Source organism: Mustelus asterias, chromosome 5, assembly GCF_964213995.1.
Source record: "Mustelus asterias chromosome 5, sMusAst1.hap1.1, whole genome shotgun sequence".
Classification (NCBI taxonomy): Eukaryota; Metazoa; Chordata; class Chondrichthyes; order Carcharhiniformes; family Triakidae; genus Mustelus; species Mustelus asterias.
Window position 1 is genome coordinate 133,542,855 of NC_135805.1, and position 24,885 is coordinate 133,567,739.

General features: G+C 41.6%; 1 protein-coding gene across 6 annotated transcripts in view; it reads left to right on the forward strand.

Annotated features, from left to right (window-relative positions):
- Positions 1-24,731, forward strand: part of smap1 (small ArfGAP 1) — a 252,271-nt gene extending 227,540 nt beyond the window's left edge. For 4 of the 6 annotated variants that reach the window (XM_078213304.1, XM_078213306.1, XM_078213305.1 and 1 more), the window contains 2 exons: positions 17,213-17,526; positions 22,679-24,731. In XM_078213304.1, coding sequence (XP_078069430.1) covers positions 17,213-17,526; positions 22,679-22,813 — 449 coding nt within the window. In that variant the 3' untranslated portion in view covers positions 22,814-24,731. The remainder of the gene's footprint in view (positions 1-17,212; positions 17,527-22,678) is intronic. The other 2 variants (XR_013497795.1, XR_013497794.1) reach the window with 1 other exon arrangement.
- The last annotated feature ends 154 nt before the right edge of the window (positions 24,732-24,885 follow it).

Below are 24,885 nucleotides of genomic sequence, written 5' to 3' on the forward strand. Positions count from 1 at the left end.
AGGAGGCTGGTGGCCCTGCTGAATGGATCACCTGATACTGGAACTGATCTCACCGTTTGAATGGTGTTCCAGGAGGCAGCTTCCTAATTATTGGCCTCCAGATGTCTAACATCCTACATGGCCATTTCCAGATCTTAACCCCACCGTTGGGATCACCAGCCAGCCATGATCTCTTATTTATTTATTAATGTCACAAATAGGCTTACATTAACACTACAATGAAGTTATTGTGAAAACCCCCTAGTTGCCACACTCCGGCACCTGTTCGGGTTACACTGACAGAGAATTTAGCATGGCCAGTGCACTTAACCAACATGCCTTTTGGACCATGGGAGGAAACTGGAGCACCCGGAGGAAACCTATGCAGACATGGGGAGAATGTGCAGACTCCACACATAAAGCGACCTAAGCCAGGAATCGAACCCAGGTCCCTAGTGCTGAGGCAGCAATGCTAACCACTGTGCTGTCCATCTTTGTGCAGATCTTCAAAGGAGTTAATATTCCTGAGAATAGATTTCTGTCCCACATGAATTCTCAAACAAAATTATACCGTCTCAAAGTAATGGTCAAGTTTTGATTTTGTTCATTATATCCTGGGAAGACTTTTAACTGCCGTGTCTCATGTTTTCCTACAAAGCTGAACGATGCCTGGAGATGAAAGCTGTCCTCAGTCTATCTTTTTAAGGCTTCAGTGAACAGAGGAACCCTGTTTACCACTGCTAAATCACTTATCAGCTAAATATTTCCTGACTCTTTCAATCTGGTGCAATTTTTCATTCCCACTATCTTTATAACAGAAACTCGTTTTAAAAGTTTAAAATTTTTTATTATAGGAACATATCTGGAGTAGACCATTCGGCCCTTGCAGTCTGTTCTGCCATTCATTTGGACCATGGCTGATCATGGAATTCAATATCCTGGTTTCCACCCCGCCTTCCGCCCCCAAATATCCCTTGGACCTTTCGCCGCAAGAGCTATATCTAATTTCTTCTTGAAATCAGACAACGTTTTAGCCTCAACTACATTCGGTGGTAGTGAATTCCACACATTCACTACCCTCTGGGTGAAGAAATTTCTCCTCACCTCAGTTCTAAAACATTTACCCCTTATCCTCAAACTATGATCCCTAGTTCTGGACTTCCCCCACCATTGTGAACATTCTTTCTGAATCTACCCTGTCTAACCCTGTTAGAATTTTATAAGTTTCTATGAGATGCTCTCTCGTTCTTCTAAACTCCAGTGAATATGATCCTAATCAACTTAGTCTCTCCTCAGATGACAGACCTACTATCCCAGGAATCAACCTGGTAAACCTTCGCTCTACTCCCTCTGTAGTAAGGACATTCTTCCTCAGGGAAGGGCACTAAAATGGCACACAATACTCCAGGTATGGCTTCACCAATGCCCTACACAATTGCAGCAAAACATCTCTATCCCTATACTCAAATCCCCTCGCTATGAAAGCCAACGTACCATTTGCCGCCTTCACTGTGCTGCACCTGTGTGCTTACTTCCAGCGACTGATGCACGAGGAGTCCAAGGTCTCGTTGAGTACCCACCTCTCTCAATTTACACCCATTCAAGTAATAATCTATCTTCCTATTATTGCTACCAAAGTGTATAACCTCACATTTATCCACATCATACTGCATCTGCCATGCAGATAAGCACACACTCAGCCTGTCCAAATCACGCTGAAGAATCTCTGCATCTTCTTCACAGCTCACCCTCCCACCCAAATTTGTATCATCTGCAAATTTAGAGATAATACATTTGGTTCCTTCTTCCAAATCATTCATATGTAATGTGAACAGTTGGGGTCCTAGAACCCCATATAGTCACTGATTGCCAATCAGAAAAAGACCCATTTATGCCAACTATTTACTTCCTATCTGCTAACCAGCTTTCTATCCATCTCAAGACATTACCTGGAATCCCATGTTCTTAACTTTACATAGTAGTCTGTTATGTGAGACCTTGTCGAAAGCCTTCCGAAAGCCTAAATAAACCACATCCACTGGTTCTCCTTGGTCAACTCTACTAGTTACATCCTCAAAAAATTCCAATAGATTCATCAAGCATGATTTCCCTTTTGTAAATTCCATGCTGACTTTGTCTAGTTATACTACTAGCTTCCAAATCCTAAGTTATGAAATCCTTGATAATAGACACTAGCAACTTCCCCAGTACCGACATTAGGCTCATTGGTCTATAGTTCTTTGTTTTCTCTCTCTCCCTTTTCGAATAGTGGGCTAACATTAGCTATCCTCCAATCTGTAGGAACTATTCCAAAGAATTTTGGAAAATAACCACCAATGGATCTATTTCTAGGGCCACTTCCTTCAGTACTGTGGGATGAAGGTTATCAGGACCTGGAGATTTATCCACCTTCAATCCCATCAATTTCCCCAAAACCATTTATTTACTAATGCTGATTTCCTTCAGCTCCTCACTAAAACATGTTTCTCTCAGCACTTCTGATACATTATTCATGTATTCGTTTGTGAAGATGGAAGCAAAGTACAAATTTAATTCCTTAGCCATTTCTTTATTCCCCATTATGAATTCTGATTTTCTGTTTGACAGTAAGGGGCCTACATTTCTCCTTGTCAATCTTTTTCTCTTTTATGATCTGATTAACCCTTTTAGTACCCCAGAAAACACCCTGCCAAACCTGACCACCCTGAACCCCGTAATGCTGATGCCAATTATAAGGCTGCTTAGGCTGAGGTGGGTAACTTTACATTACACCGTTCAAGGATAGAAAGCTTGCTTGAGTTGAGTCCTTTAGTCCACCAAAGACAGGGCAATGGTACTAGGCGAATTGCTCATTGGAAAGCTGGTGCATACACGATGGGCCGAATGGCTGCCTCCTTCAGTGTAACAACTCTGTGACACCCCATTTCAAGCATTATTCTGCAAAAACCCCAACAAATTTATATTTATAAATCTCTCATTCCCCTGTCCTGCAACCAACAACATCCGCCCAAACTGATCAATGAATAAGATTTCTTGTAAAACTGATTGTTGGTGGCTGTTGTTGCCTTGGGACCAGACACAGCTCAGATTTCATATTTTTTTCCACTGATTATTGAACATTCAGATTTTTGTGTATATGGCATAGCATATTGAGCGCACAAAGTAGCAGTAGCATTTAAATTAGAAATAAGAATTAACATTAAAATTAAGTATCATCATGTTAATGTTAGTGGTAGGAACTGGGAAATTAACTGTTGGTTTCCTACTTAACAATTTTTTGATTTGTTTGAAAGTGAAATTTGGTATATCTAAATATTTTATGTCTGAATATTAATACTCTTGGAACAAATTTCAAACACATGGAGTTTGAGATTGCTTAATAAGGGAATTTGTTTTGGTTGATTGGTTCTTTGATGAGGAGAAGAGTTGGACAATTGTGTGATATACTTTGAAGTGCTTGGGCACCAACTCACTATCTGAAGTTTAAGATTAGTTCTCAAAATACTGCATTCAATGTAATCATTGTGCTGTCTGAATGCAGAATCATTGAGTTGAACCTTCTGTTACCAGTGAAGGAATATTTCAGTTTTTGAGTGCCTTCAAGATGATGATCTCCATACTTGCTCCAACATGAAGTTGACCTTTCCCAGCTGAAACTGAGAACTGCAAATGCCTTCTGTGCCTGCACGGGTGCTCAGGACCCCTTGTGCCCACTAGCTATGTGAGCGTCTCTGTGCATATCTGCCAGCACCTGTCTATGTGCGGCTGTGAATGTGTGTGCTTGGAAAATTAGGTTGCCTCAAAATACACAAATGAACCATGTACTTTTTTGAGAATGATTAAATATATATTGATCTTACAACAAGTAAGGTACAACGGGTGGCACAGTAGTTAGCACTGCTGCCTCAGTGTCATGGGCCCGGGTTCGATTCCCGGCTTGGGTCACTGTCTGTGTGGAGTTTGCAAGTTTTCTCCATGTCTGTGTGGGTTTCCTCTGGATGCTCCAGTTTCCCCCCTCAGTCCAAAGATGTGTGGGTTAGGTGGATTGGCCATGCTAAATTTCCCCTTAGTGTCAGAGGGACTGGCTAGGGTAGATGCATGGGGTTGTGGTGATAGCGCCTGGATGGGATTCTGATCGGTGCAGACTTGATGGGCCAAATGGCCTCCTTCTGCACTGTAGGATTCTATAAGTGCAATGATGATTAGCAGATCCCATAAGAAAACAAAAGTTGATCTAACACTGCTGACTGTTTTTATTCCATGAATATATGATCGTTATAATCCATTCCTTAACTTAGAACGTGGATGGGGGATTGACCAGTAAACCTTTCTGAAACATAGAGACTGGCATTTTGAGGTTACAGGTTGTTATAATTTAAATGGTTAATTACTTCACAAAGTCAAACACCAAGAATTGAAATGTTTTGTGTTGATATCCAGTTCCAGATTTTCCAGACGACTCACGATGACTGTTTTACGTGTAAATACAAGGGAATATGATTGTGTCTTGAATTGCTAAACACGTTGGTCCTTTTTGTCTTGTGGTCAGGTGATGAGGACCATGTTTCTCTTCAAAAGCAAAATAGTGTGGATACTGGAAATCTGAAACAAAAACAGAAAAAATTAGAAATACTCAGCAGGTCTGGACAGCATAGGTGGAGAGAGAAACAGAGTTGATGTGTCAGATCGTGCAGCATATTCTTCTCATTTCCTAGTCATTTGAAGCTCTTTGTGTGGCTCTTTGTATGGTTGCTACATATTGTAAACCAGCTGTGAAATCCCCCTCCATCCAAACTAGCTATGGGGCTATCAGACTGGTCTTGTGTGAGTCTAGTAGTGCTTGAAGATTAAAACACGTGTTTTCTCTTGAAAAATGGCTGGACCAGATGATAATTCAATTCGAGAATGGCCAGTCAACGACTCCCTCAGGAACCTGTGTAAGTTTATAGAAACACGCTATTAATATGCGGCTGAAGTTTTAAGTTTGCCATTTCATTTACCGCTCAAGCAAATCTGCAGTGCTCCCTAAATGTCCTTTGTAGCAAAATGATAAAAAAAAATTGCTGACATTAATTATAGTAATTAAATTTATTTCAGATATTGGAAAGTGACAGGAAATTAATTTTGCACATAAAAGAAAAGGGCACTTTGTTCTGGAAATGAAATGTTTCTCAAGTGCAACATAAAAATTGAGACTTAATAATGTACAGTGTCTGCATGTAGACGTCAAATTAATGCTTTTAGTAGCAGGAAAAATCAAATAATTCAGAGCCAGCCAGTCATATATCTGGTGGATTTATATAGGAAATGGAAGAGTTTGTGTGTATCAGTAAAAATCAAAAGTGAAAAATGGGAAACTATGAATGTGTGTAATGTATTTGCAAAGTGCAATTATCTCCCAAGGTAAACAGTGAAAGGAGCAAATTGATAACTTCCAGATTTGGAAAAAAAATACTTGTGCAGTGCAAAATGATCAGATTGATGTCCCAAATGGGACACTTACACACACACACACACACACACACACACACACACACACATAAATGATGTATAAACCAGAGAGTAGTCAGCAAGAAAAAATTAATAATGCCACAAGCACTTTGGGCATCCCAAACAGTAAAGTAACCTGCAACTTTCATTTTGCTCTGGCATATTGTCTGTCGCTTTTTAATAGTTTGATTTTAATTAAAAACCTAAACTTTGTAAAGATTTTCTTTCCATCTGGTTTTCCATTATTATAGTTTAATAAAAGCTTCTGCTCATATGATCAATACAACCTTAATAAAATGCAAGAGTGGAAAACGCACAAGAAAATCTTATTTTGACAATGCAATTAGTTCACCTAGACCTGTGCATTTTACATCCAGGGGATTAAATAGAACTTTTCGAGCATTAAAGGTCTAATGATATACTTCACAAAAAGTGGTATTGAGAACAATAACAGGGAAGTTGAGCTGAAGTTTATAAATCTCTGATTCGGCAAAATTATAGTATTGTCCAATTCTGGTTGCCACACTTCAGGGAGGATGTGTGGTCCTCTAGGGTGCAGAGGAGATTTATCAGAAAGGATCCAAAGATGAGGGATCTTAACTACGAGGTTCTGTTGGAGAAGCTGGGTTGTTCTCCTTGGAGGAAAGGAGGTTAAGGAGAGATTTGATAGAGATATACAAGATTCTGACACATTTGACTAACGTTGACAAAGAAAAATTGTTGCCATTAGCTATAGGGACAACAACAAAGGGACAACAGGTTTAAGGTTTTGGGCAGGAGATATGAGGAAGAACAATTTTGTGCAGTTAGTGATAATGACCTGGAACACACATCATTGTCTGAGAGGTTGGTGGCAGCAGTGACTGATTTCAAAGGAAAATGGCTACTTGGAAATAAACTGAGCTATAGTGATAGAGTAGGGATTGCTGTAATGAGGACTGGCAGTGGCTCGATGGGCTGAATGGTCTCTATATGAGTCTCAGTTGTGTGACCAAAATTGGAATACTGAGTTCGAGTTTTGGTCATCACAGAATGAAGACTATTAGAAGACTACCTGTAGGATACTGAAGCCAAGCAGAATATGAAGGAATGACTAGCATTTGCATAAATTGAGCATGTTCTCCCTGGAAAGAAAAGGGTTAAACAGTGATGTGATTACTGTTTAGTATAATTTTTCAAAATCCCTTGAGTTGTCTGGACACTTTAGACCATGCTGAGCTGTTTGACTTTGTCCAGAACAGTGGAAGCAGAGTCCACAAACTGCACTTGAGTGGGGGGAAATTCATTTCGATAAGGGAGAAGGAAATATGTGGGACTGTTTCCCTAGGACAACAATGAAAGCAAGTATTGATTCAGTTAAATGCAAATTAGATTAATTTCAAAAAATAATATTTTGGGATACAATAAGCAATTTCGACCGTGACTGATTATTTTTAAGAAATGTGGGTGTCGCTGGATGGGCCAGATTTATTGCCCACCCCTTACAACCCTCGTGAAGATGGTGGTGAGCTGCCTTGTTGAACCACTGCGGTCTATGTGGTGTAGGCACACCTGCAGTGCTGTTAGGAAGAGAGTTCCAGGATTTTGACCCTTCGACAGTAAAGGAATGGCGATATATTTCCAAATCAGGATGCTTTGTGAATTGGAGGGAACTTGCAGGTGGTGACGTTCCCATGTATCTGTTGCCCTTCTCCTTCTAGATGGTAGAGGTCATGGGTTTGGAAGATAGTAAGTGTAGCACATTTGGAAGGAAAGACAAGTAACTTGGGACATATGGTTTCCCAAGTATCCCCGCACATTGGCTTTCCACATCTTTCCTTAGTCTGCTATTGATTAATTGATTAAGATTGATTGTCATTATAATGCCATTATTGTTTCATAGAGTCATAGAGGTTTACAGCACGGAAACAGGCCCTTCAGCCCAACTTGTCCATGCCGCCCCCTTTTTTAAAAAAAACCCTAAACTAATCCCAAATGCCCGCATTTGGCCCATATCCCTCTATACCCATCGTACCCATGTAACTATCTAAATGCTTTTTAAAAGATAAAATTGTACCCGCCTCTACTACTACCTCTGGTAGCTTGTTCCAGACACTCACCACCCTCTGTGAAAAAATTGTCTCTCTGGACACTTTTGTATCTCTCCCCTCTCACTTAAACCTATGCCCTCTAGTTTTAGACTCCCCTACCTTTGGGAAAAGATATTGACTATCTACCTTGTCTATGCCCCTCATTATTTTATAGACCTCTATAAGGTCACCCCTCAGCCTCCTACGCTCCAGAGAAAAAAGTCCCAATCTATTCAGCCTCTCCCTATAACTCAATCCATCACGTACCGGTAGCATCCTAGTAAATCTTTTCTGCACTCTTTCTAGTTTAATAATATCCTTTCTATAATAGGGTGACCAGAATTGTACACAGTATTCCAAGTGTGTCCTTACCAATGTCTTGTACAACTTCAACAAGACATCCCAACTCCTGTATTCAATGTTCTGATCGATGAAACCAAGCATGCCGAATGCCGCCTTCACCACTCTGAACACCTGTGACTCCACTTTCAAGGAGCTATGAACATGTACCCCTAGCTCTCTTTGTTCTGTAACTCTCCCCAATGCCCTACCATTAACTGAGTAAGTCCTGCCCTGGTTCAATCCCGGAGGATTGCGGATGTGGTTCCTATTTTCAAGAAGGGGAATAGGGATAGCCCAGGAAATTACAGACCGGTGAGTCTAACCTCAGTGGTTGGTAAGCTGATGGAGAAGATCCTGAGGGACAAGATTTATGAGCATTTGGAGAGGTTTAGTATGCTCAAGAATACTCAGCATGGCTTTGTCAAAGGCAGATCGTGCCTTACGAGCCTGGTGGAGTTCTTAGAAAATGTGACTAAACACATTGACGAAGGGAAAGCGGTAGATGTGGTTTATATGGATTTTAGCAAGGCGTTCGATAAGGTCCCCCAAGCAAGGCTTCTAGAAAAAGTGAGAGGGCATGGGATCCAAGGGGCTTCTGCCCTGTGGATCCAGAACTAGCTTACCCAAAGGAGGCAGAGATGTGTATAGATGGGTCTTTTTCTAAATGGAGGTCGGTCACCAGTGGTGTGCCCCAGGGATCTGTTCTGGGACCCTTGCTGTTTGTCATTTTCATAAATGACCTGGATGAAGAAGTGGAGGGATGGGTTGGTAAGTTTGCCGACGACACGAAGGTTGGCGGGGTTGTGGATAGTCTGGAGGGATGTCAGAAGTTACAGAGGGACATAGATAGGATGTAAGACTGGGCGGACAAGTGGCAGATGGACTTCAACCCAGACAAATGCGTAGTGGTCCATTTTGGCAGGTCAAATGGGATGAAGGAGTACAATATAAAGGGAAAGACTCTTAGTACTGTGGAGGATCAGAAGGACCTTGGGGTCCGGGTCCATAGGACTCTAAAATTGGCCCCGCTGGTTGAGGAAGTGGTTAAGAAGGCGTATGGTGTGCTGGCCTTTATCAATCGAGGGATTGAGTTTAGGAGTCCGGGGATAATGATGCAGCTACATAAGACCCTCGTCAGACCCCACTTGGAGTACTGTGCTTAGTTCTGGTCGCCTCATTACAGGAAGGATGTGGAAAAGATTGAAAGGGCACAGAGGTGATTTACAAGGATGTTGCCTGGATTGAGTGGCATGCCTTATGAGGATAGGCTGAGGGAGCTCGGTCTTTTCTCCTTGGAGAGACGCAAGATGAGAGGAGACCTAATAGAGGTTTATAAGATGTTGAGAGGCATAGATCGGGTGGACTCTGAGGCTTTTTCCCAGGGTGGAAATGTCTGCTACGAGAGGACACAGGTTTAAGGTGCTGGGGTGTAGGTACAGGGGAAATGTTAGGGGGACGTTTTTCACACAGAGGGTGGTGGGCGAGTGGAATCGGCTGCCATCAGTGGTGGTGGAGGCAAACTCAATAGGGTCTTTTAAGAGACTCCTGGATGAGTACATGGGACTTAATAGGATGGAGGGTTATAAGTAGGCCTAAAGGGTCGGGATATGTTCGGCACAACTTGTGGGGCCGAAGGGCCTGTTTTGTGCTGTAGTTTTCTATGTTTCTATGTTTAATCTACCAAAATGCATTACCTCCCATTTGTCTAAATTAAACTCCATCTGCCATTCGTCAGCCCATTGGCCCAATTGATCAAGATCCTGCTGCAATCGGAGATAGCTTCCTTCACTGTCCACCATGCCACCAATCTTGGTGGCACCTGCAAACTTACTAACCATGCCCCCTATATTTTCATCCAAGTGACTACCAAGGTGATAGAAGCCAAGTTAAATGACACTGGGTCTTTTATTGTCTAAGAACTTCCGTGTTCGCAATTTTCAGTTCACTTCAAGCTAAGGTCCAGTGATTCAAGATGGCTCCTGTGCAGACAGCTTCTAGGGGAACTCGCTATGTCCATCTATCCAGGTCCATCTATCCAGAACCATCTGCTACTGTGGTTGCTCATTTTCCCTCTAAATCCTCACCTTTGCTAAGTTCCCCTGATTCTAACAGATTTCATTTTAACCCAAACTGGTCTCGTTGGACCAAGGAGCGGCACAGGCTTGGAGGGCCGAAGGGCCTGTTTCCTGTGCTGTACTGTTCTTTGTTCTTTGTTCAAATTCTGTGTTAGTTTACCCTGTGAACTCTGGGAAATCTAGAAAGATCTGACTGGATTTTCTGTCAAATCTGCCTTCAAATTCCTGGACTTTGTTGGATTCCAAGATTACGTTTCTGAACTGGACTTCATTAGAAAACATGTAGATCCTCTGCTTCTGATCAAAGTCTGCCTTTTTTGTTTTGATCTGCAACCTGTAGAAAAGACCTGGAAAAATCTCAATCTCCGCCGCCTTTCAAGCTTGGTTTTAAATTCCTGTACACCTCTCGACGACATAAAGACGTTACTGCTCGTTTCTACACTAGTTACATGGCAAAACTCAATTAGTCTCTGACTTGCTGATTTTTATGATACTTGAAGTATTTGTATCAGTCTCTCTGACCCTTTCCCCACCCCCGCTGTGATCGAGAGACTTCAAACTCTGGCTGAGCCTCGTCTGGCTCCTGGTTCGACTTTTTTCAGTATAGCAGCAGGGAAATCCTCAGCTGCTTTTGCATTTTATGATGCCTTCCAACTTGGTCATCATCTTTCTGTCCTGAGCCAGAATCTATATACCTCCTGGATCTCATTCCTATGAAAATACGTCATCCAGTACTCTTATGTTCAAACAGCTTCTGGACTTCACTCGCTTCACCTTCTCCAAACTCTGAGAACAGATACTTCATGCTGATTCCACATTCCCTAAGTTGTCACCATGGGACTTCAACCTTTTAATTCTTGACTGCTTCCTATTGTCAACATCTATTTCCTATTGCACTTTCGCTATCATGTTTTTGATGTATCCTGATGCTTTTAAGTACCTGAAACCATTCACGTGCATTTTGTCTGCTGCTTTGGACTCAGCCTATCAATTTATTTCCACTTTTAGAACATAGAACATAGAACAGTACAGCACAGAACAGGCCCTTTGGCCCACGATGTTGTGCCGAGCTTTATCTGAAACCAAGATCAAGCTATCCCACTCCCTATCATCCTGGTGTGCTCCATGTGCCTATCCAATAACCGCTTAAATGTTCCTAAAGTGTCTGACTCCACTATCACTGCAGGCAGTCCATTCCACACCCCAACCACTCTCTGCGTAAAGAACCTACCTCTGATATCCTTCCTATATCTCCCACCATGAACCCTATAGTTATGCCCCCTTGTAATAGCTCCATCCACCCGAGGAAATAGTCTTTGAACGTTCACTCTATCTATCCCCTTCATCATTTTATAAACCTCTATTAAGTCTCCCCTCAGCCTCCTCCGCTCCAGAGAGAACAGCCCTAGCACCCTCAACCTTTCCTCATAAGACCTACCCTCCAAACCAGGCAGCATCCTGGTAAATCTCCTCTGCACTCTTTCCAGCGCTTCCACATCCTCCTTATAGTGAGGTGACCAGAACTGCACACAATATTCCAAATGTGGTCTCACCAAGGTCCTGTACAGTTGCAGCATAACCCCACGGCTCTTAAACTCCAACCCCCTGTTAATAAAAGCTAACACACTATAAGCCTTCTTCACAGCCCATTCTATTAACCTTCAGAGTAGCTTGTGCCTACATTTTAGCCTTCAGAGGACTTGTGGACAAGGACACCCAGATCCCTTTGTACATTTTCTAATTTCTTACCACTTGGGAAATACTCTGCACACCTGCCCTTCCTACCAAAATGGATTATTTTACATTTTTCCACATTATATTCCTTCTGCCATGTTCTTGCTCACTCACTGAGTCTGTCCAAATTCTCCTGTAGCCGCTTTACATCTTCCTCACAACACACATTCCCGCCTAGCTTTGTATCATCTGCAAACTTGGAAATATTACATTTGGTAGATGAGTATATTCTCAAGCTCCTGCAGCAGGTTAGAACAATAACCCTGACTCAGAGTCAGTGTGCACCCACTGAACCAAAGCTGATGCCTAATGTTAAAGGCTTGCAATTGACTTCATTTTCTGTGAGCAAAAACACAACTTCAAGTGGCGACATACATTTCACACTATGAATGTAACTGTCAGCCATCCAATTTTAAAGACAGTGTACAGGACATAAAAGTATTTAGTGAATCACAGTATAAACCAACAATTAATTCTACTACAGTAGAGACGAAAAGTGAATAGCACCACCTACTTTTATTCTTCCTTTTAACTTTTCTCTTTACTTTTTCTGGATTTCTCAATTCTGCAGTCATGTCTCTTTTGACTTCTCCACTCTCAGGTACTCTGCCCACCCAATTCCTTACCCCAACCCTTCTGCACTCCCCAACCTTCCTTTTCTCTTGATGCTATCATAGGCTTGATTCTCTGTTAGACAAACAAGCAACTTCTTGGCGTCCTTTGATGAGCTCATTGAGGCAGTCCTCCATTGGTGGCCGTGCCTTCGGTCAGGTAGACCTTAAGTTCAGGTATTCCCTCCCAACACCTCTCTCCCTCACTTACCTCTTTTGTGAGACTCCTTAAAATCTACCCCTTTGAGCAAAGTTATAGTCATCTTATCTAATATCTCCTTATGTGACTCAGTATACTTTGTTTTATAATGCTCGTGATGTGCCTTGGTTCATTTATCTACATTAAAGGTGCTATATATATGTAAGTTGTTATTGGTCCATTCTAACAGTTGTATGTCTTTTAGTGGTGTGTTAGAGCATACGTAGAATGTTATTTGACTAGATGTAGTCTGGATGAAGCAAACTTCATAATCAAATGAGGGGTCTGTCTGTCTCTCTCTCACACAAATCCCTCAAACCTTTCTTTACTGCATCTGACCTCAAATAATCACTGCATTTTCTTTTTCCTTTTCCCTGTAACACTATTTTAATGCAGGAGGACCTCAGCCATTTATGTTACACCGGTATTATGAGTACATTTGGATATGTTGCAGAACAGCTTCATTTCAGTGTCTCTTAGCTGTGGTAAAACTTAGTCCTTTCTTGATTGTCTTTCCAGCATTGACTCTCAACTGCCCTCCAAGGGCAACCAAAAATGCGCAATAAATGTTGGGCAGCCAGCGATGCCCATATCTCATGAATAAAAAAAACACCACTGGAAGTGCATGTGTGAGCAGTCATAGAGATTAGACTCTGTTTTGATTGCGTAACCTGTTAATAGTATAAACTGGTTATAATGAAGCCTGGAGCCTTGGCCGTGGCAATGGACACCTTTCATCATCCATGAACATCTGCACTGCCAAAAGTCAGCAATTTTAGAAAACAAGGAATAAATGAGACATTGGGAATGAGTGATACCTCGAAGCTAATGTATGTCCACGACAAATCAATGAAGGAGCTTGGTTTTGCTGATGCAAACACAAGTTTTGTAAATGAGTCTGTTACACTGACTGTTTTGCCTTTTTTGTGATTGTTCAGGAGCTTGGATGCAGACTGGTTATCATTGATTGTATAGCACACAGGAGGCCATTGGTCTATCAAGCCTTTCAAAGAGCACTCCAGCTGAACAGATGTTCTCTGTTGGTTCAGCATAATTTCCTGTCTTTTGTCCTTTATGCTTCAGTTTATAAAACCCAGAATCCCTTATGTTTTATTAACTACTTTCCAAACGTTCAAAGATTTGTACACACACTCAAGTTTCTCTGTTCTTGCACTCCTTTTTTCAAATTGTGTTATTTACCTTGCATTGCCTCACATGTTGATAGGAATAATGAGATATCCGTGTTAATCATGTGCCAACTGCGATGATTATTTTACTTGTTCCTCAGCAACTGGGGGCTTGTATCGGCCAAATCATATCTGAGAAATCCAGAGCAATAATTTGCAGCACTGTAAGCATTTTCACTTATTTCTTCACATTTAGGTTCAATGCTACGTGAAGCTTAGAGCAATGCTGAACATGACTTTAGAGTTCGGATATATTATCCGTCTGTTTTACAATGGCAGTTGCTCTATTTGTCTATTTTTCAACGAAAGTCGCACCTTAACCAGTAAGCATTTTGATTAACTTGGGCATCATCCTGTATCTTTTTGTTGTCCATCTGAGGGAACAACTGAGTAGTTGACAAGGTCTGTAACTCCTGATACATTTGCCCTGACTAACCTCACTCTTGTTCCTTCCCACCTTCTGACATCTGACCCAATTCTAGTGTTTGAAACTTCAGGTTACCAATTTGCAGGCATCTGGTGGGGGAGAAAATGCAGGAGATTGAAACACCCATGTCTCAATAATGAAATCATTTTCAATACAGTTAGTCTCACACAATTGCAATTACCAGCCCACTGAGTTTCTGAAATATCAGCAGTGCAGGTTAAATAAAACTGAAATAGGCTGTATTGCTACAAAAAAGGCACTGTGTGCACATCCTTTGCATCAAGGATATGGTGTGTACTAAATATTGCTGTATTTGCTAAATAGCAGCTAAAGGTGGGCACCTCCATTTACCATATGTTAAATTTCTTGCTTGTGTGCGTTTTAACAGCTTTCACTACTGCGTGCTAAATGTGTTTTTTAACGATTATGCTTACTGAAGTTAATTAGTAACTCAGTGTGCCGTGCTGCATCCCTGTGTGCTTCCTCAGAAAAGATGCAATTAATTTTTAAAAATACAGCTTAATTTAGCAGTGGTTGGGTTGAAGATCCAAGGAATACGACACGGATTGTCACAACCAATCAGAAATGACCTCGCCTCATCCAATCAGGCGTTAAACCCCAAGTGCCGCAATGATCTAGAATCAGGAGACTGTCACTTCATTCTAAAACAATCCGGAAGCTTCCATTTGTGTTACCTGGTACAACAAGTTGGTTTAAAATCAGTTACAATTTCACTCCAAATAAACAGGTCAACTGTTCGACTTAATTCAAATTGAGTTAGTGTTTATGGGGATTCTGGAATCCTCAACTAGTATTTTGTAAGGAAATTTTCTGCAATTCTTTCCATTTTTCTATGAAAACTGCAAACCTGTGTTTGTGAAAATGTGACAAGATAAATATTTGCAAGCAATGCACGTTTTCTTGTGTAGGTGGGATCACTCTATTCTTTTATAATTAACATTCAGATATATTTTTCCAGTGGGGTGGAGGTGATGTGCTGAGTCTAACTCTGCTCTCTGCAGGGCACTTTAAGTTGGTTGAGGTCTATTGCAGGTACATGTAGAAAGAACATTCAGTTCACAGCAACAGATATAACATGGTTAATTATACATAGAATGTACAGTACAGAAACAGGCCATTCAGTCCATCTGGCCTATGCTGTTCCACATGAGCATTCTCCCACTCATTATTCAACCCTAATGGAAGCATAGAGAATGCTGAAAAAGCTCTGCAGGTTAGAAATTTGAGATTATTAGTGGGCTGAATTTAATGGGATAGCATGCTGCGCTGCAGGACGGTGGCACAGTGGTTAGTACTACTGCCTCACAGCGCCAGGGACCCGTGTTCAATTTCCGGCTTGGGTGACTGTCTGTGCGGAGTCTGCATGTTCTCCCCGTGCCTGCATTGGTTTCCTCCGGGTGCTCCGGTTTCCTCCCACAGTGCGAAAGACGTGCTGGTTAGGTGCATTGGCCATGCTAAATTCTCCCTCAGTGTACCCGAACAGGCGCTGGTGTGTGGTGACTAGGGGATTTTCACAGTAACTTCATTGCAGTGTTAATGTAAGCCTACTTGTGACACTAATAAATAAACTTTACTTTTAGATTTCTAATAAAATAAACTTAAATTTACATGCGACAGAGCGTTAATTGGCTGAGCTAGAGACTTCTGTCCAATCTGGGGAGGAAATTCAGCCCAGCAGCACCATGCCTCTGGGACCACAGTCAGTTCCCCAAAGATGGATTATGGAGGCTGGTCTGAAGTTAAATTGATGAGTGGCAGAATCAGCGAGCGGGGGTTTGGGGGGAGCGGGGAAGGGTCAGGTTTCAGAGGCAGGATGGGGGTGGAGAGATATGATTGTGCCTCCAAAGGGTACATTGAGCACGCCCCCACCTCCTCAGAAGCGGCGCAGGTAAGGAGTGGTGGAGGCAGGATGAGGCACTTAAAATTGCCACTAATGGCCCCCCCGCCCCCCAAACGCACCCTGGACATTCTCTCTTCCACCACCTTCCTTCGGGAAAAAGATACAAAAGTCTGAAGTCACGTACCAAGAACAGCTCCTTCCCTGCTGCTGCCAGACTTTTGAATGGACTTACCTTGCATTAAGTTGATATTTCTCTATACCGTAGCTATGACTGTAACACTACATTCTGCACTCTCTCCTTTCCTTCTCTATGAATGGTATGTTTTGTCTGTATAGCGCGCAAGAAACAATACTTTTCGCTGTTAATACATGTGACAATGATAAATCAAATCATTAGCCACTTAAAGGCCTCAATAGGCTTGAGGCTTTCTGCAGTTTCCAATGCCCCCTCCCTCCCCACAGGTCAGGGAGAGCAAGTGGGTGGTGGGAAGGCCATGCACTGCATTTTGAGCCTCCTGCCTTCAAATATGCTGACGGGAAAACTTAAATTCTAGCCTACAATGTTTCTGTGTTTTTATCTCCTCCAATGCTGCCAGATTGTTGTGCTCCTTCATTTACTACTCGATATAACATGCAATTCCACTACACTCTAAGTCATGTCAAATAACTAGACACTTTTTCTAATTGGGTAAACTGTTGAACTGGGGTGTTTACAAATAAATTATTTATGTAGGTAAGAAATGCATTTAAGATATTAAACCGTTGAATACAAACCCAAAAGCCCGGAAATGGTTTGCAAAGAGTTGAACCAACCAACCAGCCAAGACATCTTCAATTCCAGAGCTCTGGGCCTAGGCAACTGAAGGCGGGGGGAGAAGACACGATGTTATGGAAGTGAAAACAAGTGTGGTCAGTGATATGTGGTTGAAAGTTCACCTTGAGGTCAGATATGACAGCCAGAGAGCAGAGTTTGTGGTGAGGGCTGAAGACAATGAATTCAGCCTCCATGATCTTCCCATAGCATTGCTTGTCTTGTTGTGGAAATTTCAGGGAGGTTGATACTGTCAAAGTACATCATAAAGATCGTGCAGTCTACAGCAACAATGTACTTGAGGATGACAGGCACGTTAGGTGAAATACATATGCAATTTCACTTGGTTTCCGTCGATATGAAGAGTGCTCTGAATTGTTTGTTCCCTGATGTAACTTTGTCTTTTCACTGCTTCTTTCATTTCCAGCTGCCGTGTTCATGGCACCTTCTCCGCTGCCGTATGTTTCGCACCCTGTGGCCAGTTATCCTAATTTCCCGAACCTCGGAGCGCCTATGCCTGCACCCACTGGCATGATGGGGAATATGATGGGACAGTCAGTGGGTATGATGCCCCAGCCAGCGGGAATGGTGGTTGGCATTGGAATGCCAAATGGATTTATGGGTAATGCTCAAGCTGGTGCCGTCAGGGTTCCAGAGAATATGATGGCCCCCCAAGGAGGAATGGTGGGAAATTCATACAATGTGCAACAAAGCCAGCAACCACAGTGGAACCTGAGTCAGGTCAGTGAAGCCACGTATTGATTTAGTAAAGAGAAGTAAAGCAAAAAAAAACCCCACTTTGCAGCAGGTTTATTGATTATCAATAATATGTATCGCTGAATTGTTGTTTTGTAGTCTAAAAATTACCATTTGGATTTTTCTGAGGACGTTTGCTGCATTGTTTCTTCACTGTAATAAATCAAACGGATGATGGCTGTGCTTTCCATGTTTCTCTATCAATTAAAAGATGCCAGTATTACACTAGTGGGTACTGTGAAGATAGCTGCCTGAGGTGTGACATTAATCATTGTCACAAAGGCTATAACTAAAAATGTTCCTTTTTTATTCGTAATCCATTCACACCACAGAATTTTGATTGTAGGAAGCTCATACTATATACTGCCACGGTAGGTTTTTTTGAATAATAAAAGGACAGCATGGTGGCACAGTGGTTAGCATTGCTGCCTCACAGCTTGGGTCACTGTCTGGTGTGGAGTTTGCAAACTCTACCCGTGTCTGCATGGGTTTCCTCCGGGTGCTCTGTTTTCCTCCCATAGTCCAAAAGATGTGCGGGTTAGGTTGATTGGCCATGCTAAATTGCTCCTTAGTGTCAGGGGGGCTAGCTCGGGTAAGGGGTTACGGGGATGGGGCCTGGGTGGAATTGTGGTCGGTGCAGACTCGATGGGCCGAATGGCCTCCTGCAATGTAGGATTCTATGATTACCAACATCTCGATGAATATTTTGTTAACACTGGCCTGATATAAAGGAAAAATAAACAGATGTTGGGATTTTTGGTCTCAAGTTGTGATAGCCATTGAAATTTATCTCCATTGTTAGGTTCAGTGCACCTAGTTCTGGCTGGGATTTGGGATGATCAGTGGGGCATAATGTGGAAACAGATGCTCAATCTCTGATGATTAACCCAGAGACTGAGTGATCTCTAACTCCATTCCTCACTTAGGAATGACATTATGGCAGTCAAAAGGGCATTTGGAAGAGAACAAATGCGAGGGGGATTTTCAAGTTCGATTAAATTTGTTTCCGTCAGCTGTTTAAAATTTAAAAATGTTTAGACACCTATTGCAGCAGTAAAATCGATTTGATGCACATTGTCGGTTTATGGGTGCTAAACATCCGTCTATAAAACAGACCTCTAATAGCGTTTACTGTTTGTCACGGATGTGTCACAAGTGGAAATGACTGGAGAATTCATAAGTGACCAGTAATACAGCTCTGAGTCCAGGGTGGTACAGACAGGAGTGTATATTTTCTTCTATTAAAAAGTCTATGTATTTGCCATACCTAAAAACCCAACCAAGATTCACAATAGTCTAGCACAATTGCCAATTAATCTTTGCAGCACCCACCTCCAACTCCAGTGTCTGCCTGATGAACCTCGTTGGGTTCACCAAAATGGCCTTGATTCCCAGGCATGACCATACCCTGGGAACAAGTTGCTGAGCTAATAAAACTAAAATGCTACCATATATAAAGGTAATATTATAGAATTGTCTTTCTTTTTGTTTTTGTTTTAATAATTAGGGCTGCCAGATCCAACATTACATTGCTCTGTCCACAGAACTGCATGACAGGTTCCAAATGGTGATTTATCATGCATGTAGACAACGTTGGGTAGATTTTGAACTTGATGCCCAGTTCTCAAACTGGCTGTGCAGATTGCCAGCTTGTTGTCCAAATCTTGGTCTTTTCCATTGAGGTAGATGAGAAAGAAAATCAGAGAATTCTGTAGTGGAGAACTCGAGGAGTGCAATTTGAAAATATATCAGAGGGGTGGGGAAGATGGTGGCAAAGAGGTAATGCCACTCGACTAGTAACCCAGAGGCCCATACTAATGCCCCAGGAACACAGGTTCAAATCTCACATGGCAGCTGGTGGAATTTAAATTCAATTAATTAGTTTTTAAAAATCTAGAATGGAAATTTAGTCTCTGTAATGGGTGCCATGAAACTATCATTTTTTTTTGTCAGAAAAGCTCTTTAGCGAAGGAAATCTATTGTCTGCCTGGCTTACATGTGACTTCAGACCTAAAGTGATTGACTCTTTACTTCCCTGTGAAATGGCCTAGCAAACCACTCAACTGCTGCAAAGGCCACTCACCACCACCTTTTCAAGGACAATTAGGGATGGATAACAAATACTGGCCTTACCATTGGCACCATATCCCATGAATGAACAATAAGAAAAAAGGGCCAAGTAGTGTCACCGAGCTATTTGACCATATCATAGCGAAGCCTCATAATGTCATTACCTGATTGCAGGTGGACAATTAGAAAATTAATTTTTATCCATTTTTCCCTTCTGTCTCCTGGGTGGCCAAGTTCATCAACTACTGCTCAAGCTGAGATAGCTAACTCAACATTGTACAGAGATTGAACCTTCAATCATCCTGTTCTTGGTTTGAGGATTGCACTGCTCCAGTGGTGCATTCAGGGGCAGTTGGTAAATATTATGCCTGTTCCTCTTAGTGTCAGTTTACGTTTTAATGCTGTACGCATTTAGACTAACTATTTGAATTAGATGCATCCAAAATTAATGTAACAGTTGCCTACTCTGATCTCCCAACAGAAGGATTCATATTTGATGATTTTAAATGGAACTTGAAAGCATTTATAAGATAAATGACACTCATTAAATATCAGTCATAAATCTGAAAGCGTGATTAATGCATGTTCAAACTGATTGCAACATTATACTTAGTGGTGCCGAGTTCTCCACCATCCCTTGGTACCAGCATCCCTCCGATGCCTCATCCAAACAGCCATACTGTGAGAATTGGCAGTGAATCCAATTCATCCCCCATTCCAATCATGAGACTCTGCATTGTGTTTGGAATGGATCTGCAAAGATTATCTCCAGCTGACTTCCCCATCGTTCTCTATCCTTCCAGTAAACGGCTTGGGAGCACCAACACCCAATTGTAGCCAGTTGAAGGAATGTTTACTTTTGGTATTGATATGAATTGCACAATTTTTTAAAAAGGGAAATTAATGTGCTTTTAACACTTGAACACATGGGTTTTTAAAGTAAAGAATTTTATCTCTGTTTCTCCATTTGTAGCCTATTAGCCCATATATGCCCTTGGGATATTGTGATTACTTCTGTATGGCGTCTGTGTAAAAATGCTTTTCCTGCCAAATTCATGATAAATCAGTGGATTGCCTTCATATTGACTGCTGGGAGCAATCCAAGTGATGAATTTTTATTTGATATAAATTACCAATGTGTGGTAAAGTATTTGGAGATTTCTTCTTGTGTATGGAGAGTACTTTCAGGAAGCAATCAGGTGTTTTTGTACATTCTTAATTGGATGCTAATTGGATCACCTTGATGAAGTGTATCAACAGACTCTTCAGGATGTACTTCAGTTTGATACCTTGCTTATCAAGATTTGTATAAGTGACAGTAATGGGTGCAGTCTAAATTGATGGTATTGCTATCCTAACAGTTCCAAAGCAGCATTTATTTAAAGTTAATCCTTTCTCTTCCTCTGCAAGCCTATCTCGGGAAAGGAGTTAGGATGAGGTTATGTTTTTAATGCCCTTAGTTCCATAATTAGAAAGTGTTTCACCAAACGAAAACCACATTATTGATAACATAAAAGCTTTCGAAATTAATTAAACTTAAGCATGCGGGTTTTGTGTCTGAAAGATATATTGATTCATGTCTTAAGGAAACCGCCATTACTTATAAATATTTACACTGAAATATTCTCTCCTTTACTGGAGGATGTGGTTGCATAGTGGTAATGTCAGTAGACTAGCAATCCAGAAACCCAGCTTAATTCTCTGGGGACACAAGTTCAAATCCCACCATGCAGCTGAAGAATTTATTCTATGATTCTATTTTGAACAGATACATGGATAGGAAAGGTTTAGAGGGATATGGGTCAAATACAGACAAATGGGGTTAGCTTAGATGAGCTTTTGGTCAGCATGGATCAGTTTGGGCCGAAGGACCTGTCTCTGTGCTGTACATTCTATGATTCTACTCTCACCCCCCACCCCCCCCCCCCCCCCCCCCCCACCCCGCCAATCTCTTGTGCACATGAAAGTTTTCCTTTTTCACACATGCACATTGTCTCTTGTGCTCATGTTTCTCAATCACGAGCATTTTGTGCTCCTGCATTACCTTTCCTGGGTGTTATTTTCCTGTCCTAATTTGTTTTCTTGTATTTACCGTCTCACTTTCTTCCATCGTCTGTCTCATCCCAGGAAATTATATAGCTGCAGTAAGAAATGAAGATTGAAGGTGTCCAGTCACAATGCTGCAGTTATTGCGGTGGGGCAGACCTGATTGACTAGTTGTTTTTATATATACAGTCACTGTCTGTGTGGAGTTTGCACATTCTCCTCGTGTCTGCGTGGGTTTCCTCCGGGTGCTCCGGTTTCCTCCCACACTCCAAAGATGTGCAGGTTAGGTTGATTGGCTATGCTAAAATTGCCCCTTAGTATCCTGAGATGTGTAGGTTAGAGGGATTAGTGGCTAAAATATGTAGGGATATGGGGGTAGGGCCTGGGTGGGATTGTGGTCGGTGCAGACTCGATGGGCCGAATGGCCTCCTTCTGCACTGTAGGGTTTCTGTGATTTCTATATACCCACCTGTCAATCTATGTATCGCTCTGCTATGAGTGTGCGCAATCATTGTCTATCCCATTCTCCATTGTTCTCTCCTCCAGCTTAAAAGGTTAGCAAGGAGGTCGGTGTTTCACTCACCACATATATCATAGAATCCCTACAGTACAGAAAGAGACCATTCGGCCCATCGAGTCTGCACCAACCCAGGCCCTACCCCATATTTCTACATATTTACCCACTAATCCCTCTAACCTACGCATCTCAGGACACTAAGGGCAATTTTAGCATAGCCAATCAACCTAACCCGCACATCTTTGGACTGTGGGAGGAAACCGGAGCACCCGGAGGAAACCGACGCAGACACGAGGAGAATGTGCAAACTCCACACAGACAGTGACCCAAGCCGGGAATCGAACCCAGGTCCCTGGAGCTGTGAAGCAGCAGTGCTAACCACTGTGCTACCGTGCCGCCCACAAAAAAAAATATTCATGTATAGTTGTATATTCATGTATATTTGTATAGATTTCAATAGTTGGGCATAAAACTGTAAACATGTTTGTCTCATTGTGTTCATAGATGAATCAGCAGATGGCGGGGATGAATCTAAGTTGCCCCAGTGGCATGATGGGCTTCAGCCAACCTGCAGGCACAATGGGAGGATGGACAGGCAGTCCGACAGGCCAGACTCTCAGTACTCAACTGTGGAAATGAAGCAGAATGAGGTCACAATCCTGGAATTATCCGTCATCTCTCGATTGCATAACAGACTTATTATTTTATCTATGTAAAAAGAAATGCCCTGGTTTGACTGCTAATATTACCTAGTTGATCTAGACCATTCCTGGCAGTCTATTATTGATTGAGTCTAATTAAGTCATTCCCTGGTTAAGCTGTGGAATACCAGTTTCCGAGGTTTTCCTCACCACCGTCTTTTTCTAAAATGTCTCCGTCACATGCTGTCTGAGCAGTTTAGGATCAATTGTAACGATATTGTCATGTGACTTGTAGCTAGTACTCCTACTGCTAGGGGATAGGGAAGTCAATTGTCAGTTTAGCATCTTCCCTCCCACTCTCCCAAAACCCAGTACTCTTAACAATCATCACCCGTACTCCCTGTAGAAGAAATTGTATGAGCCGGTGTGTGTTAAATAACTAGGTGTGTGTTTAAAAGGCTGTACTTGGAATACCGTCTTTTTTTATTTTTGTTCCAACCATTTGTTTTTTTTTCTTTGTGGTGATATGACGGCGTGGCGCAAATAAAAGAAAGCAAAGGTCGAAGAAAAATAGATCTGGATGGTAGAGTGAATCATTTAAACTGATGTTTGGGTTGAGACCCCAGCAATTGGAAATAAAATGCATACATTGCAACTCAGGTTTGAACTCTCTTACTGCAATTGGCAAACTCCCCATTGTTAGCTGGCAATTCCAGAAGCTGTCCATGCCTCATTGCATCTTAACCTAACATGTCACTTTCTCCGCATAAAGGCTCCTCACAGTTGGATGATCTACATCACCTTATATTGCACCCCTCTCCTTTGAAGCAATTTAGCAGTGCATTGATTTAAATATGAAAAGACAAAAGCACTGCTACTTTGACCTTGTAATGCAAACCGTCAAATGTGTTTTTTTTTTAACCTGTTGCAAGGTACACCAATAAATAGCTAACACATCTCCTTAAGTGTCTGCTGTGAACCAGTGTTTAACAAAGCTGAAATTCTCATCTGTTTAAAACACAAAGTTTAGTAATACTGAAAAATCATTAACCATTAGGAGTTTTCGATACTATGATAATTTGTAATTGCTAACTGTAAATATTGAACTGTAAGCAGTCAATACACGTTTTCAGTGTTGTCATAATTTATTTTGACTGCCGGTCCTGAAACACTTCTCACATAATGCCACTAAATATCGTAGCATTAGCTCGCTGAGTACTAAGTGTCTGGCAAACGTTCTAAATTTGCTTTCAATTATTTGAAGCAATTTTGATTGAATGTGGCTCTTTGAAAAGGCAAGCAATAGGAATTTTTTTAATGAAGTGTTTTTTACTCCTTTGATATACTTTTGAATCACTAACCCACCTGAGAAACCTCCTTGGGGCAAGTTTTAGTTAATAGGATAAGATTCAGAAGCATAACACCAGGAGCGGAAGTTCCAATTCTCTGCTCATCATTTGTTGCCCATTTCCTTTTGGGGGTAAAAATATCACAGACACAGAATTCAAATTTCTACCGCTGCCGTTTAAAAATAAGTTATCCCACCAACTTCAATTTATTGATGCACATCTCACCACACTATCACACCTTTAACAGCTTATGGTTCTGTATTCACAGAGTTTAAATAGTATTACTAGTGATTCACCGGTAATCCAAATGACAACTGTTTTCTTTAAAACCTTTTGAGTATTTCAGCTTTGTTAAACCTTAAAGGTTTATTTAATAACAGATACTTAAAGCGATGGGTTATCAACTAAATGCACCAAACGTGAACAGGGTAACTTGCATTAACTTTGAATTTCCCTTGAGCTACATCCAGGTTTATTACTGCAATTGTGTTTACATTTTATGGTGCCTAGTATAGCAGCAAATATGTTATTTCCCTGTATTAAATCAATTAAACCACTATCTGTGTGCATCTTTTGTCTCTCCAGAATCATTTCTGTTCTTGTTTGCCAGGAACACACTCAGGTTCTTTTACACTGTAAACCTCAATGGTCCATGATAACTAGTTTAGTATTGCACAAATATCAGTTTTACTATGAATACAGTTGAAGTCAGGGCCACACT